This window comes from Amblyomma maculatum, chromosome 11 (genome assembly GCF_055883805.1).
Source record: "Amblyomma maculatum isolate TAMU_Amacu chromosome 11, ASM5588380v1, whole genome shotgun sequence".
Taxonomy (NCBI): domain Eukaryota; kingdom Metazoa; phylum Arthropoda; class Arachnida; order Ixodida; family Ixodidae; genus Amblyomma; species Amblyomma maculatum.
The window spans coordinates 4,246,837-4,264,440 of NC_139354.1; the positions used below are offsets into that span (position 1 = coordinate 4,246,837).

General features: G+C 48.7%; 1 protein-coding gene across 2 annotated transcripts in view; it reads right to left on the minus strand.

Annotated features, from left to right (window-relative positions):
• Positions 1-17,604, minus strand: part of LOC146172690 (G1/S-specific cyclin-D2-like) — a 288,222-nt gene that overhangs the window by 46,363 nt on the left and 224,255 nt on the right. For both annotated transcript variants that reach the window (XM_084583919.1, XM_084583918.1), the window contains 2 exons: positions 16,683-16,999; positions 10,022-10,237 (listed from right to left, as the gene is read on the minus strand). In XM_084583919.1, the coding sequence (XP_084440045.1) occupies positions 10,022-10,237; positions 16,683-16,999 (533 nt within the window). The remainder of the gene's footprint in view (positions 1-10,021; positions 10,238-16,682; positions 17,000-17,604) is intronic.

The window sequence follows — 17,604 nt, forward strand, 5'->3', positions numbered from 1 at the left end:
GTTTGTGCGTGACGTCGCCGCGCACTCTCCCTTTGGTTTTCGGACGAATTGAAAAACAATCTGGCAATTCGGGCAGGCTCTTATTTCGTTGATATGTACCTACTTAAAAAAGTGCCACATAATCTGCCGTCGCGCTCACGGAGATATTGATAAAATAAAACAAAACATTTGACATATATAAGTACCCCCGAATAGAATGCCGAATGGCGGCTTATGAGCATGAACGGTTAAATAAAGAAATGTGGAATCCAGCCGCCTTCACTCCATTTTTCCCTCTTTACAGCACTTGCTCCAACAACAAATTGGTTCATGTAAAACGGAGCAGCACAATATTAGGCTTAGCAACAGGACGAAGAGAATTTAAAGACACGAATGAAAGGGGCGCGAGCAACCTCGTCCAATGGGATGGTCATCAGCTCTAATGCATGCACAAGCCGTCGCGAGACATTCTAAGGTTTTTAAGCGTTAAGCCACGCTAAAAGCTGACAGAAACGCGGGACACCTGTTCCCGAGGGAACACACAGATGCTGCAAAGAAAGAAACGTGCCTACATTCCACCACCGCCGCATGCCGCGAATGCCAGGCCCGAAGGGAAAATAGGAGCGGCGTAGGCGAAGACGGCAGTTCACGGCTCATATACAGGCCGCGTAAGGAGCAAGAGCTTTTTGTACTAGTAAAACGTACGAATATAAGAAGGAAGCAACCCTTTCGAAACTGGTGGGTCAGGTTGACATTCGAGGCGGTTTCCTTTTTGAGCCGAGGGAGACGTGATTAACAACCATCCTCATATTTCCGCCCTAACGACCCCTTAGAAACGTCAAAACAACCTCCTTCTGACATATTCTGGTATTTTCCTTGCTTTATTTCTTGTTTCTTACTCCGAGGTGCATCCCTCCTGGCCTGGGTGCCCTGCCACCTCCCCTGCATTTCTTCTTTATTTATCTGCTTATCCCCGTCGATTCGGCCCCTCCGAGCGACTAGCACCGAAATCAAGGCGGTCGGAGCAGGCCTTTCACTCTGCAGGACGTTTTTGTATCCCCTCGAATGCACTCCGCCGCCGTCTGATGTCAGCGCTGGCGGAGGGCATCAACGAAGAGAGAGGGGTTTGGTTGCGTGTCTGCCCCCTCGGTTTTTTTTTTTCTTTTTTTTTTTCGCGATGCCAACTACAAAAAGGGTAGAGACGCCGTAGCCTTTCGTCTCAACAATGATTCCTTTTATTTCTCCCTTTCTCTCCTCCGCTCCTTCCCTGCCTCCCGCGTTTAGCCGCGCTCTTCGAGCTGCATTACGCAATTTGGGAGCGTCGGTCGCCTCGGAACGAATTTGATATTTTCCCGCGAACGTTTCTTCGACTATAACTGTGGTGTGATATCCTATCCTTTAGCTGCATTTCGCTTTTCCCGTCTGCTTCATAACAGTAATGCGGCCTTACACACATCCTGAAGCGCACAAAGGTTGGCAATCCTCAGGGTTCACTTTCAGGCTAACAGCAGAGCGCTCAGAGGATCTCGGTTTTTACCTGGACCTAATAACCACTCTGAGTAGAGGCATGTATTCAAACCTCCGGTCGGGGATTGCGCTATGCGCTGTGGTGAGTCGCAAGTTCTAAGTATGAAAGCAGCAATAAATCATGATGTTAAAAAAACTTGTCCTGCTGACGCCGTAAGAAAGTGCTGAGCTTAGCCGGTTGGACTGACTGTTCTTGTGTGTATTGACCAACAATTTGAATTTTACCCTCGAAAGAAAGGAAGAGCTGAGAAAAAGTTCGTGCTAGCTCTGTTCGTACCATGCGGGCAAGAACAGTGCTACGCTTTCCGCTTTTCAGAAAGGCCACTTTTTTTTTTTTTCTCTGCAGGTATACAAGTAATCACTATGGAGAAAGGAATGAATTACAGTAATTCTACTTAATAATATCGGTAGTCTATCTCTGTGGGAAAACTATGCCACAGATACATTTTAAACTTCATTGTATTAAGAATAAGAGACCTTTCCCCGGGTCATATCGTTCGAAGCATGCTTTACAGCTCTCTCTGTCCGGTACACCCAGCCAGGTACCAGTTTAAGCCAGTAAGCCTCGCATCTGGTTTGCTGCCTACGCCTGCAAGCAACAATAACAGCAGCAAACATCTATCGAGGACAGAAAGGGTGATTCATTCCAAAACTGCTTCCATAAGCCATTTCGTCGCCGTCTTAAAGAGCCAGTTAAGAGTCATAACTTATCAATGTTGTTGACGACAACAAGAAGAAAGGGGCGCGCCTTAAAGAAGCCCATGAAATGGGCAGCCCGCGTCCACTCGAACAAAGAGACGTGCACCTAGCCCAGGAAGAGGTTTGAAGAAACGCATTTAGGGTCCCGCGTTACCCTTGCCACCTACCGCTACGCCATGTAATCGTTCGAGCGCCGCGCTCAAGCGGTTCGAGTCCTTTCTGCACACGAAGAATAAACGCTTCACGCCGCGTTGAACAAACGGGAAAGGCGTTAATGCGACATCACAATGGGAAGCCGAGGACGAGAAAATGGCACTCGCTGTGGGAACCGCCGTAACCTAGCGACTCCTCGCTCGCTATGCGCTCATTCCCCGAGACGAAAGCGAAGGAGGCGGGTTCGAATCTCGCCCCGAAGGCGAGACACACACACACACGCCCAAGACACACACACGCACAAAAAAAAAAAAAAAAAAAAAAGAAGAGAAGCGATGCTTGCCCATGCACGTAACACAACGGAAGTGATCTATATATCCCCAGCAACGTTTTCTACCTTGAATCAAAACTGACACCGCGGCATCCCTAGTATCAGAGGTTTGTTTTTGACGCATTTATCCGGAAGTTGGTCGCGACAGCGGACGCAAGCGAAGGAACGGGAAGCCTGTTCACCTATTTCTGCCTTCCTGCTGCGCAACTCCGGACAGGTGTGACTTCTCCCCCTTTTTCTTTTCTTCTGTATTTGTGTCATTTCCAAAGCCCCTGCTGGAATACTCGCAAAACGAACCCGTCCCACGAGAATCCTTCCAGGCAACTGAGCGGTCGAAGGGCCACGAAACAACAAAGATCCAAACTGGTCCCACTCTTCATTCTTCCATTCTGTTGTTATTTGAAGCCCTGCCCTAATCTGTTGTTATTTGGAATGGTGGAAAGATCCCAGGGCGGAAGAAAAACCGGTGGCTTATCCAACGTTCATTCTTGCTGTGCCCACGTCAGCCGAGCCCTTCGAATGACCGTTTGTAGCTGTTGACACCATCTGGACACACGCAATACACAATCAAGACAACTCTGGATTGGAAATGCTCTGAGACTGTGGTCCCTGCAGTAGGAAAAAAAAAAAAACTGATAAAGATGCGTTTCCTTCATGCCAAGGCCGGTTCTTTTTAGAAGAGAGGGTGTTCTGAGGGCTTGGTCGGCCGGTAGGCAAATGTCTGTTCGTGACGGGGAAACGAGAGGGTTAGCAGCATGAGGGCGAGAGAGAAAGAACCAGAAGTGTTAGAGATGAAGAGGCTGACTGGGGGAGGGTTAGGCGACTGCTTCGAGGGGTGAGGGGCTGGAGCTGAGTCTCTGATGGGGTAAGGAGGGGTTGCTACTGGAGGGACTTGAAATACGACGTCTACATTCCGAGAGTCGGCGGCGGCAATGGCGGCAACATCTTGGCAAAGCTGCCGTGATGCCGGTCGACTTATTCCAACTCTCCCACACCACGTGCAGCCCCCACCACTACCTCCGTCTACTTTAACCCCGCACACGAAAAGACTTTCTTATTTTTTCCTCACCCCATGCCTTCATCTAAGCACTGACTTTTTATGATGCATCTGGTGGATATGGCCTACTCGAAAAAGGAGATGCAGAGAAAGGGTATGTGATAATAGTACACGTAAGAATTGATTGTCAATGGAGGCTGCCTGAACTTGCGCGATAAAGAAAGTGAACGAGGGGGAATAGCGGCATAGGGACTAATCCCTCGCTAGTGTTCAGGTAATTAATGATCGTTCAAGCTTAGTCTTGTAGCTGTAAATGTATTTCTATCGTTAATATATATATATATATATATATATATATATATATATATATTTAAGTCAAAACAGCAGTATGACTACGACTGTTTCTGGGCCTCAAATTTATCGCCGGCCGTACACGAGCTCGAAACTCGCACTGGAAAGCCTTTGATCATTTTGCTCGGAAGAAGATACCGACGACAATCCGTCATTTATGGAAGCACGTGAACTGCGTTTCACTTCTTAATCGGAATCTGGATACTGGCCGGCGATTATGAAGCCGGCAGCGGCAAACGCAACCGAAATGCTATTCTCTCTTTGGAAGACGGTGTGTCTGCTACCAGCCAATGATTTCTCTAAGTTAGAGCGACCATGAGTGCGCCTGCAAGCACGGAGCTAATTGTTTTGTCCATAATATGGCATTTGGTCATGGGATACCGTTCCCTGAACGTTCACATGACAGAAATTCATCGATTACCGCAGATAACACTCGGACAACGTTCAGAATGCACAAAGAATACGAGCGGAAAGAGAATCCAAAAGTAGCCTTGGTTTTCCTTCTTTCGTATATGGGCGCATTGAATATCATCAAACGAGCCACAATTTGCTCAAAATCTGGGAGCGCATTCTCACGAAACACCAAAAGAAGATCCCTTTCTTTCCGCAAACAACTCAATCCGACCGCACCCATTGATTCGCTTAGAAAGGACGTTCCCAGTGAACATGGCAACGAACTGGTTTCGAAGCAAAACAATCCGCAAATACGCGACCAGTTTTTTTGCTTTTCCCCCACTGGACTCGTTTTAACAAGAGATGCTAGCTTTAGAAGTCGACTCTGCGTCTGGTATTTCTAGCATATGTGCTGTTTTGTTTTTATTTTTTGGAAGAGACGGGTTTCTGGCGTAAACACGCCTTGATCTACACTCTTTTCGCCCCAGTTCATTTTAGCAGGAAAGCGGTGGCAAGCAAGACCTTAGAGCATTAAAGCACGACACAACAAAGGTGGGGACGTCCCACTCGCTGAACGGCCATAGAGCTATCAGAAAGTGCAATCATGCTTGTGCGCTTACTTGAATTATAAAAATCACGTTAGATCTTTTACAGAGATTTCGACGTTGGGCTGCATTAATGATCACGAAATCTTTGATGATCGCTCAAAAAGCAGAAGCTACGTCAAATGTCCTGCATCATGAGCGCTGACAGAAGCAACGACGCCATCACAGGAGCTGGCGAGAAGGGTTCGTAGAAATGTTCTCTCCAAAACGAACGGACATTCCACCAAGAGAGTGCTAAGAGGTCACACACGTCATCGGGGCAGGCTGAGTCCAAACAACGGAAGGAGGCTGGGTTAGACCAGCGATACTAGGGGCTTAAGACAAAGAATGAAGAGCAGACTGAGGCAAAATGTAGAGGGGAAAAAAAGATGTGCTCTCGTGTGGGACGTGTTTGTCTACGGCCGTTTCCGAGAAACGCAAATGAAGCCAACGCTCGCTGCTGGTGCGCCAGCGTACGAGGCGAGCTCCGGGTCAATGGGGAGGCTGCGAGGAACGGCGCCAAAAAGGTATTCATAGACAAAACGAAACTATGTGGATCCTCCACGAGCATATAAGCTGGACGATCTCGCTTCCCAAGTATCACCAAGAAAAAGAAAGATGAGGGAGAACACGTGGAAGGAAGGTCCAGCTGGTCCGGAATGGCGGGGCGCGCGCTCGTAGGTTCTAGGGCAGGCGGTACGGTTTGAACTACAAGCCGTCCCTCTCCAAAACAGCCGAGTGCCTGCCTCCGTCTGCGCCGCTTTGTTGCAGGAATGACTCCTCTATTTTTATTTTCCGCCCCTTTCAGTCCTAGGGTAACCGGAAGTGGCCGGCACAGACGGATGTTTCACGGCCACATACTTCCACTCCTCCAGGCGCCTGCTACCCTTCTTTTGCTGCATGCCGAATGTATTCCCTCTGGGTGCTGCGAGAGGTCGTGTTGTTCTTTGAGAGTCTCCGACTGGTGCTGCTCTTGGGCTGCCATTCAGCAGTTTAACTTCACTCCTCCTTCTTTCCCTCATTCGCATTCCTCTACGACTCTCATATAACTCCCGGGTGAGCGCAAACAGCAAGGGTTCTCCGTTATCGCTTCTTTTATCTGAACGACACAGCAGGGGCCCTGCCTTGAAGAACGAAAGCTAATTGGCATTGCGTCAAGGTATACGCGACTATTGCATTGTGTCTTGTATAGACGCCACGAGGTTCCCCTTTCTTCCCTTGCTTTCAGAGAGAAATGACGCTTTGCGAGGTGTGCGGCGGGTTGGTCTGAGGGGATTCTTTCGACAGAAAGGAAAGCCCACATTGGGGAATTCAATACCTAACTCCAAACGTTATAGATAAAGGAGAAATGGCAATACTGTACAGGAATATTGAAAACTTTTCTTAGCGAAATGGTCATAGTGCGCCGACACAGCTCGTACCTTGGATCGAAGGACAAGTGGCTAGTGGCTTTAGGCTGTATTTTATCTCCTTTTAACTAATCCGGTGTGTTTCTATTACACGCCGCGCATTGCAAACCCTTCGCATCTTCAAAACTACACTGTATCCTCGATTCCTCTCGACCTCGGCACCGCTACCCATTACGGGAACTGCAGGCAACGCGGCTGACTCACATACGACTGTCCATTAATACGCGAGTCTTTCATTCAGGCGCATTCACAACGGCGCTACGCACCCCCGTATTTTAACACTCCCCGGCCCCTTCCTTGAATGATCTAGAGGCCAGGCCGCCCGTGTTTTTCAAAAACAAGCAGAGGCAACGAGAATGGTCCCAGTTTCACACAATAGCCTTAAGAGGAACAGCCCGCAAGGGTTACCGACCGCCTGAAGGCTCCGCGTGCCACACTCTCAGACTCCGTGGCGCCGGGAGCATCCAGGCATCTAGCCGAACAGGAGGCCATAAACTTTCAACCCCAGCCCCCGGAGGAACGGGCTTGCTTCTGCAGAAGCATCGTAGCCATCATCTCAGCCTGCTACCATACTGCACGATGCGGGTGGAAGCCGTTTCGGCACGGCTCTGGCGTTGATGCGACAAAGGGGACTGTCTGTCCTCGCGCGACGCTCGTGGTCCATCCCCCCTTCAGAGGTCGGGATGCGTAATCAAACCGGTGCGATGTGTTGTTCGCGTAGCCTTTGTTTGTCTAGCAGCTTGATTCGCGGTGCTGGCCGGGTCGGCGCAATGTGTTTGTTATCGCTCCCCCTTGCACCCTCGTAATAATGGCTGTCGGCGGTGTTGGGTTACAGCCGAGGCGCCGTACTGCTGTTGTGCAGTTCGATTTAGAGATGCCTGGGCTACAAAATTGTCCCGCCTACGAGAGAAGAAACGAGAAGGGCCTTTCTAATGCGAAGCCCGTTTATTATTTTCCAGGCGTTGAAAACCGAGAGAATAAGAGGTGATAACTTGAAGGTTTTTCGGCGTTAGTCACACGATTTTTTTTCCTCTTTCTTGACGATATTAACGAAAGAGCACTGAAAAATGTTTTGTTTGCTCTAAAATATGTAACTATGGCCGTCCGGCCTTCGAACAGGCACTGGGCGCTTAGATTTACCAGCATACGTTTCTTAAATTTTTGTTTGGAAACAAAAATTTCTTGACTGGTTAAGTGACGTCATCATCTTTCGGCAATACCTTGAAGGTCGACGAATAACAGGGGGTTGCCGCAAACCGCCAGCCCAATAACGGAGCTTGATACAGATTCAAGTAGATATGAATAAGGACCAGACTTATAAATGACCAGTGGTTACCTCTGGCAAAGTTACACCGATGCTACAAAATTTGTCTCAAACAATAAAATGAAATGTGACAGTGACACACAGCAGGCAGTTCACCCAGAAGGAAAAAAAGTGTTTACAGTCGTACACTAAAGGTAGAAGAGGGGCTTAAGGCGAAGTGGCTCATAAATCCGGCCATGACATTCACTGCCCCCCTCTCGAGTCACGTGACCACGTGGAGCCGCAGCCGCACAAGGGTTGAAGAACCGAAAGTGACGCCGACAGCTTCACGACTGGGCGTGATAACCCCGTATCAAGGGTACCGCTCTGCCAGGTTGGTGCTTGGCGGAGCTCATTGCCGCGGCCCGCCTATCTGGAGTTTTTTTTGTACGGGCGCAAGTTTCGAGCGACTATGATGGTCGCCGCTCTTTACAACTCCCGAGAAACAATTCTTCGCGGAAACAACCGCGCCCGCGCTGCGACCCAGCCGCGCCACATATACTTTCTTTAGTTCTTGGCGACGACCCCTTGCACGCAAACTGTAGTTTGCTCAACCTTGGCACTGTAGCTCGGTAAGTGAAAAAGCACCGCCTTCAGCACACCGTAGAACTCGGGTTACGCCGGTTTTTCAAGGGCATCATGCATGATAAGGGCACCATCATGCCTACAGGCGGTCTTGTACCATGGGACCTCTCACTGTATAGGCTTGTAACTTTGTTTCAATTTCCTAATAAAGTTTCAACCTCAGCCTGGCATTGTAGGGCATCACATTATTGTCCCTTTCCATGGATTTAGCAGCATGCGGCTGATGCACGACAGCGCATTTTCTTCACTACCATCAGCCTACGTTTACTACGAATTCAAATGTCTCTTGTCCTTCCTTCTAGAACCATAAAATATGCCAACGCTGCATTTGCACAGGAATGATTGGCAAGCAGGTGACCCTGTCCTCGCTAAAAGAGAACCCTAGCCTCTACCTTCTAGCGACAGGTATGGCAACGAGCCAACGCATGGTCAGTAACTAAGGGGACGGAAATAGTGCATTACTCTACCTTCTAGCGACAGGTATGGCAGCGAGCCAACGCATGGTCAGTAACTAAGGAGACGGAAATAGTGCATTGAATTCGAGTGGCTTTTTTTCGTGTTTGCTTATCCAAACACAGGAGTAGTTTCGACGGCACAGAGCAAAGCTAATTGGTACTCTCCATTGAGTACTGACTTCAGCCGAAACACGCGCCTGTCAGCGAACCGCTCAAGCACGGCGCAACGAAAAGTAACTCGAGTGAGGTAAAATTGCTGAACGGCGAGCTTTCTCGTTTCTTCGTGTTTTTTTTTTTTTTTTTTCTTTGGTGCGGTCCTTTGATGTCAGCTAGCGAGCTAAGAGACGCGGCAAGGTGATGTCCGATTAGATACGTCCGTTTTTCCTCTAAACGCACCCTCGGTATATTTGTGCACAATCCATCAATGGCTCTCCGGACAACAAGTGACTCCCTGCCGTATAAGGTAACAAAAAGGGGTAAACTGAGCAAAAATGCAGAAAGCAAATAGGCGAAAGAAAGTACGGAAGAAGTGCAGGAACTGGCAGCGGCAGTTCTGTGCACTTGTCGGAGAGCCTTTACCGTAGCGCCAGACTATCAGGGCAGTTTAGGAGGACGTTGCTCCGTGGTCCCCCGTGCATTCCTTTTATCTGTGCTGGGGCATCGTCGTCCTTGCACACTGGATTCTCTCCCTTGCATTTCTGCTTTTCTTAGCGCCCCATCGCGTTTTTTTTTTTCGTTTCTTATTTTCACGAATGTTCTTCCTTTAGCGCCGCACACGGTGGCAAGACACTTCGAAAAGTGCACTGTAGGCTCGATATAGAGTTACAATCCCAGAAGATGGCGGTAGCACTGTCGTCTAGGAGCCGCCGACAGCGCATGATTGATGTGCACAGGCCCTGTACTGTGTGTTTTCTTCTCGAGCTTGCCTCGGTGTAAGGAGGTCCTCCAGGCCACGCTTGAAGTGGTTAGAAAAGGGGCTGACGGCACGCAGTCGTTTCCCACGACTGGTCGCCATATTCCTACTATTCTTTTCTTTATATATTTTGGCCTCGCAATCTGCTGCGTTACTGGTTGCGAGCTGAAGCGCTTAACAAGACGGCTTCCTAGCAGGACATCTCAGCACGTCGACATCAGTGCACTTTGATGAAGCCGCAGGACGGCCACTCCAACGTCATTTTATGACCCCCTCGCGCATTTCTTCGCACTGCAGTTTTCAATGGACAATACTTAAAGGGAAAAAAGTATGCACACTGACCCTGAGCTCCTCCCGGGTGACAGAGTAGTCGGTGAACATGACGAGCCTGTCGAGGGCCAGAGGCCTGGTCTGCCGGAACTTGGACGCGAGCAGCATACACACGGCCCCGGTGAGCTGTAGTTGACACTTGCGCACCGGCCTCACAGAGAGGAATCTGTCCAGGCAGTTCATGGCCAAGGGGTACACTTCCGGGCGGCACTGTTCAACGTCGCACACCTGTTGTCGCAGGGGAAGGGCAGTGTAGATGAGGGGAAAGAAAGAAGTTATGTTAAAGCCAGTTCAAAACCAAAAATGCAAAAGAACTGTCTCATTAAAGAGTTTTAACTGTAAAGCCTATAATTGTACTAATCGGAAGCTACACCATAGCAATTAATGAAACTTCGTCTAGGACCAAGGTACCTCTGGAGCATTTGCTGTTCCAAAGAGATCAGTAATTGTGGTTACTGCTTTTCTGACTCATACTTCGTGCTTTCATTTTAGATTAACAGCGCGTGAACTACGTAGTGTTCCATACCCGTTTGCATTATTAGCAGCCAATTTCTCAATTAAAGCACTGCCGCTAGTATCATAAGCCTTTATAGGAACAGAAGTTACCACACCCGAAAGAACACAAGCCGGCAATGGCAAGTTACCACACCTGAAAATAAACAGTCGGTACATACTATATTTAAAGAACCTTCACACAGATCATCAAGGCAAAACTCTGCGACAGAAAAGAAATCTTTGGAAACACTGCCGCTTGAGAATATGAAACAGCCTGCCCTGTTTCATGCTTCACCAAGAGGCGTTCTCGCCTACAGAAATCGTGCACTTGCCCCAACCCAGCCTGCGGACAACAGACATCCCGGCTCCCTATCCCTAACAACTATCGAGACTTCCATTGTTTCGCGCCATATGTCGGAGATAAATGGTGGACTTGCAGTGGCCCTATCTCTCAATGCTCGAATAGTGCGGAGAGGTTTGACATTGGGAGCGATATGTGAAAGCGAATTTTTAGAAAGAAGTAGCGACTATGTCAGTGCGTTTCACTACTTTCGCTGTGTTTAGTATAGATCGTAATCTTAAATCAGCATCTCCAGCGTTGATTTAGAGGCATCTTTCAGCTACTAAAGCAGATATTAAAACGAGTAACTATACTGAGAAGATGCGAATAGTTTATCATGCACAACCTGTTTATATGAACTGCCCCTGGTATGACTTGGGAAATTGCACACGCTGAAATGCATAAACACTCTCATTCACAGTGGAGATAGTTTCCGCTCGGGAGTTCCCAACATCTATGCAAAATGCCATGAAAAGAGGATCTTTCGAAAAGCTCTACACTTCGCATAAGTGAAGAAGCACGAAAACACAAGCGTGCACGTCAGGTGCAGAGTGCAGTAATCCGCGCGTGTCTACAGAAAGCGAGCAGGGCGTGTGCCCCGCCATGCTGAGGCGGCCAGGCTACGGGGGGCTTTCAAGAACAGCTGACAGCACATCGTAGCGAGAAGGTATATTCTGTGATATCAGAGAAACGAAGGAGCTAGACAAGTGAGGAAGAAATAAAAAAAGAGCAAAAAGCCCGCGCAAAAGCAGGTCCCACGTGCACTTTATATCAGGAGGGGCCAGAAGATAAAAAAAGCGTCAGGGCGAAGAGAGATGTGCTTGAAAGCGGTCCCACACCTGCTGACGAACGCAGGACGCGGTCGACGAGAACATCAGAGTCAATTCGCGGATCAAGCATTATGCTTTCCTTCTTTCATTTTCTTTGCTTTTTTTTTTTTTATGAAATCGTCTATGCAAGCGTTAAAGCATGTGTTAAGAGCGGGCCGTCGGATGTCACTGCCACAAGAAAAGTACGTGAGGGTTTAGCAAATAACGCGTGGTTAATAGATGAGGCTGCAAACATAATTTTTTTTTTTTTTTAAGCAATGTGCTCCAAGTGATTTTTGTAGGCAGCGGAGAAAATTGATCACTTGTCAATTAACTCCAGCGAAGTTTCATTACAGTATACGCCTTGAATTGCTAAATTTTCCTACCGCTTGACACGGGTCTATAATTGAAAACAAGGCACTCGAGAACGATTGCGTTACTGACTGGTTGGCGGCCAAACCGCCAAGAACTAACATTGGGCAGTGGGGCAGACAAGCGAGGCTCAACGTCCTTGACTGCCCTGTCAAGACTCTCTCTCTTGCCATCCGAGGAGATTCTCCAAGACCCGTGATCCTCTGAAGAGAGTCCACCCCGTAAAACAATGCATTCGCACGAGTGGACACGTCCGTCCGAGGGTCTTATCTCAGGGCGCGCGCATTCTTGTTCCTGCCAACGCGCGCTCTGCAGGCTCGATTCCTCGCCGCGCCAGTGACGTAGGGACGAAAGCGTGGCAAAAGTCATCACCGGTGTTCTGGTACCGATAAAGACGATGTGGTAAGACAAAAGCAGGTGTCTCCCCTTTTTCTTGAGCCCCGTCCGTTCTGAAGGAGATATAGTTCTTAAGGAGGCATCAACTGGAGGACTCGAAGACGAAAGCGACGAAGAAAAAGGGATACCCTCTCCAATTCGAGTGCCCTTATTTTAGCAATTTTGTTATTTTTTGATCTGTTCCAGGAGCCATCAACGTCTACTCGTACTGGAGAAAAGTATTTTTCCCAAAAAGGACATATTTCGTTGTGCATCAGCTGTGCCGTGATCCAATACTTGCATAATGTGGTATAACCGGCCGGCAGTAGACGTCCTGAAATCTGTAGGCTTGGTTTGAGAACGGCTAAAATAAGGACTTCATAAGGCAGTCTGACGGCTGCACGTACAGAGGGCGACCGGGAACTTATACCACGTGGCCCCTTGGAGTAACTACAAGGAATAGCTGCACTACTTAAACTGAATCGGAGCTATAGAAAGGGCGGAATTTTCACAGCACTAATGCATAAAAACATGGAGCAAACAAATTTTAGAGCACTAAATGCTTAGTGCGGGGGGAGGCTTAGTAGAGGTGGCATATTACTTAATATTATAAGCGCAGCGGAAATAAATGTCTTCAGTAAAGTACTACTAAATTTTGTTCAGTAACATTTACATAGCGATTTTCTGAAGGTAAAATAGCATTTGGTTAGCAATGCGATACGAGCTAGGAACTTTTCTTGCCAAGTATTACACGTTGCAATTGAAGAGTTGCCGTTTGCGTTGAGCACTCCGATTGCCACCTGGCACATCGCGAACTCTTGCGGATCCGCTGTTAATTAACCTCGCTTTGCCTTTGAGCGGAGACAAACAGCAGACTAGCACCGCGGGTGTCGGTCCGCAGAGACTCAGCTGCCCTAAACGTCTCGCCGTCACAGCGCGAATGATATGACAGAATGTAAAGGGAGTTTCGAGAAACCGGAGTTAAGAGAAACCTCGAGCAAAAGTCGCAAGCGTTGACGAAACAAGATCTGACGTCTCCGACAGGCTACGCAAAGCCGGAGATCTTCCACATAACACCCTTTTCCTTCGCCTTTTTACAGTGCCGAGACGACTCGGCGCTGTCACTTGGCCTTCGGATGGCCAGTTGAGGAAAAAAAACTAACATTTAGGATCTCAACATGCATACTTGTAAGGTTTTAAAACCTCCCATAGCTAAGGTAGTTCAAAGGAAGCTAGTTGCTGACAAAACCGCCGTTATGTGTATCTTTTGATTACATTGACGCGCTGCCTTTTCCGTTTTTGAACCATTCTGTTGCAGACTTGCAATGCATACAACTAAAAAAGCCAGAGGACGGGAACAACTAATCACACCCACTGCACGGGAGCCTGCTGAGCGAGGAGCAGAACGGCTGGAGAATGATACGGGCTCAAAAAAAAAAAAAAAAAAAAAAACCAGTGCCGAAGAAAACAGAAAGAAATGAGAAAGATATATTAAGAGTAAAATAATCAGATATGGGGATAATTAAACAAAGAAAGAGGTAAGCAAAAACTCCACAGACCGATCTTCCCCTCCGTGTGTTTTTCTTGCAGTCACAACGCGCCTTTCTCGTTTTTCGTTTCCTTTCTTTTTTTTCGTGTGCCATTGGGTGTAGCACCTGTCTCCTTGAACGGCCTTCGTCGGCGTGCGCTACAGTCTTGCCATGGGCACCGAAACCTGACTTGACTGCAGAGGCTATTTCTTCGCTTGTGCGCCGGCAAAAGGGGAAAAGAAGTACGTACATGTATGTAGCTTTAAACTGGAATCAGGGAATGAGAGCTACGATAATAAAAGCCCGGCTGGTGTCTCGAAAAAGGAGCAGGCGCGGTCAGCCTTTCAATTATTCCAGGAAACGTTATTTCGCCCTACTGTACCAGCCGCTCGTCGATGTGTTTCTTATTGTTTCATACTGATCGTTCTTTTGTTCCGCGTTCATTTGTTTTATATTATTTCCGTTTGCATTCTTGAAGCAGCATGCCAAACGCAGTGACCTGTTCTGAGATTGCCAGTAAGGCTCGTCCCCCCCCTCCCCCCCCCCCCTTTTTTTTATTTTTGCATTAAATGATACTTCACGAGGCCTCTATTTGCAACTTCCCGGTGCGACAGGTTGTACGTGTATCAGGCGGCGTTCATTCATACTTTCACTACATGTGGCCTATTGCATAACTAAGTCGCGGGAACTAAACCTACTTCACCTATTCTCATCTGAAAAGTTCGCGAAATTAAAAAAATAATACGAGCTAATGGCAATACTAGGAGGTTATGAGACAGAGTTAAACCTCAGATGCTATACAGGGAGTACTCGCGGACCAATTTGAATCTAATGTATTATCCTTTGCGGCAAGCCTCTGGACCACTTGCGTCCCAAGCCAGTCACGTCGTTGCACAGAGGGCGTGGAGACTAGCCTTTTATCGCCAGATAATAATCTCCGGCGACCGCTGATAGCAGGATTACAAGAGAGAAAGCGTTATGTTTGCCCCGCAGAGGGGACCTTCAGTACCAGAGGAAATGAGATGACCGATACCTACACTAGAGAAATGGCAATTATCACACCGATGGGTTCCCTGCTGCCTGTCTCCCTACTGCTGCTATGAATGAAAATAACTTTTGTTGGTCCAAACACGTCTTGTTTTGAAAGCGAATGGCACACTGAAGGTCGATAGCAAAGCGTGCAAGGAGGGAAGAAAATAAATAGGGACGGTGTACGCAGACATCATCCTCAATACTTCAATCGAAGTAGCTAAGAAAGAAGCAGCAGTAGCAAGAGAAACAGCAATGTTTGCCGGGCTCCTTTCCAACGCCATGTGTAAGGCCGTGAAGATGCAACAAGAAATCCGCGAGACTTGGGGGCGCGCGATAAGCGCCCGCAGAGACGCACACAGCAGCAGTAGCAGCAAAAACTGCAACGACTATCGCCGCTTCGCCTCGCCAGCGAAACCAACACTGTTCGCGCTGCGCAAATCCCGAAAAGGTAAATAATAAAAACCGGCATAAATTAACGATCCGCTCATACCCCTACCTCGGCGGCCGGTCAGTGCTAATAACGTGTCTCGGACGTCGGTCGTACGTACACGCACTGACGCTCAGTCGCGCCGTCGGCGATGTACGCCGAAATTGCCTATCGGCTGCATTGGTTTTTCTAGTTCTGTTATTCTTTTCTTATTTCTTCCTTTTTCTTTCCCCAATCGGGGGCGAGCTTTCCTGACCCTTATGAAATAATCCAGCTGCCTGCCCATTGAGCACGTAAGCAGAAATTACCGTCGTCTTAAAGCTGCTACCGAAGTATACGCTCGGATAAGGAATAAACATCGCCGATGAGCTTACTTCCTCCTCATTAGCGGCATACAAAAAAAAAAAAAAAAAAAAAAAACACCATCTTGCTCTTGCCTCAGGAAAAGCGCACGAAACATCTATTTATGTATCCGCAGGGTGCGGCATCCCTTGTTTCGCGCTACATTTATCCCCGCAGTGTCCCCTCCTGCAGAACGCTGATCCGCATTATGGCGTGAGATGGGCTGCTGCATATAAAAAATGCACTCATTTCTTCGGAACTTTTATCGAGCACTGATAAGGACGCCTGCTGACCATTCTCGGCTTCTTGTAGCACAGAGCCACGACAGTGCCGAAGTTGGAAAAAAAAAATAAATATATAGTGTGGTAAGTAAGTACATGTGTCACATGCAGCCAGCGCCGCTTTTTCTGAGGCAGTCGTGCCGCACACTCTCGGTTACGCAATCCCACTTGCTGCAACCGCGTGCAAGGTCTTGCGGAAGCGCTGCGCGAGGCATAAGACACGTGGAAACGCGGGTGCATGCATCTGAAGCAAAAGCCATGCCTTTCTTGCGTACCAGACCACCGTGCAGTGCACTTGAAGACATGTGGATGCAGCGCTTTTGTGAATGGCTAGATGCAGGTGCTTCAAAGAGGATTCGTATATTAAGGTTGCACCTGTTCGCAGACGATAGAGAAATGTTGATAGTGTCTCGGACATGCTTATGAACTGTTTTCAACGTTGCAGAAATAATTTAGTTCAGAAATTTTCGCGTTGAGTCTATGTGACAACCATACAAGTACCTAGAATGTTCTTGGCTCATTTAGACACAGCCAAACCTCAGAACCCAACGGGCGAGGAGGTACTCTGTGTAGCTGGAGACCACAGACATAAATGGAAAGCGCTTTTAGCCCTTCACAAGCAAATAAGTGATAAAACTTTGACAGAAGAGACAAAGAGCACAGGCACTAACCTCAAACATCCAGCGTCCCACGACACGCCTCATGTTGGCGTTGAGTTCCTTTTGGACACAGGTAAAGTAGCGCGGGTTGATGGGGTACCTCTCTTCAGACCTGAGCAGGTTCTCAAGCACAGTGCTGTCATCGAAGATGGCGGGGTCCCTGTACGAGCACACGGGACCCTGACCTTCGGGACGTTCCTGGAAATCCACGTCTTTCTCCAGACACAAGAGCTCCGCCATGCCGGTAGCTTCACAGCAGCCTCCCGGTGCCTCGGCTTCTTTCCGAGCAGCGGGTTTTCCCGGGCGTCGGAGACGGCAGGCTTCGCCGTCTGCGGACAGAGCGACAGGTCTCGATGGGAGGCGAGAACGCCCGAAAATCCTCACGAGACCAGCGCGACTATCGGGCAACTTCTAGGCAACGACAGACTCCGGACACCGGCTCGGGCATGGGACGGAGTTAGAGAACCTCAGCTGACCGTGCCTGATATATATCAATGCGTAGACGCTGCTATTTGCTGTACAGGGGTGGGATGCAAGGGTTCACTGGTGAACAGGTTGTTGACGGTTGGCAAGTGCCGGCTTTACGTTGTCGCGTCCCGCAACGAAGTCCCGAGAAAATAAGGGTCACACAGTTAACCGGGTTAGGGCACGGGAGCGAACCGTAGGCCCGTGGTGACCGGCTCTAACGTGCCGTGCAAGGCGACGTTTGCCAGAAAGAGGGACCACGCTGTGAGATGTTCACTCGCCAACCGTCGAATGTGTGTATGATAGTGGCTCGGAGTTCGCCTCCACGCCCTCTCATCGAGGTGGAAGAGGAGGGGCAGTACGCAGGCGAGGGAAAAAAGCAATGGCGATTACGAGTGCGCCCCCCCCCCCCCTCCCCTTCCGTTCCCTCCGCTACCACTCTCTGCCACGCGGAGAGCGGCTGCTACTA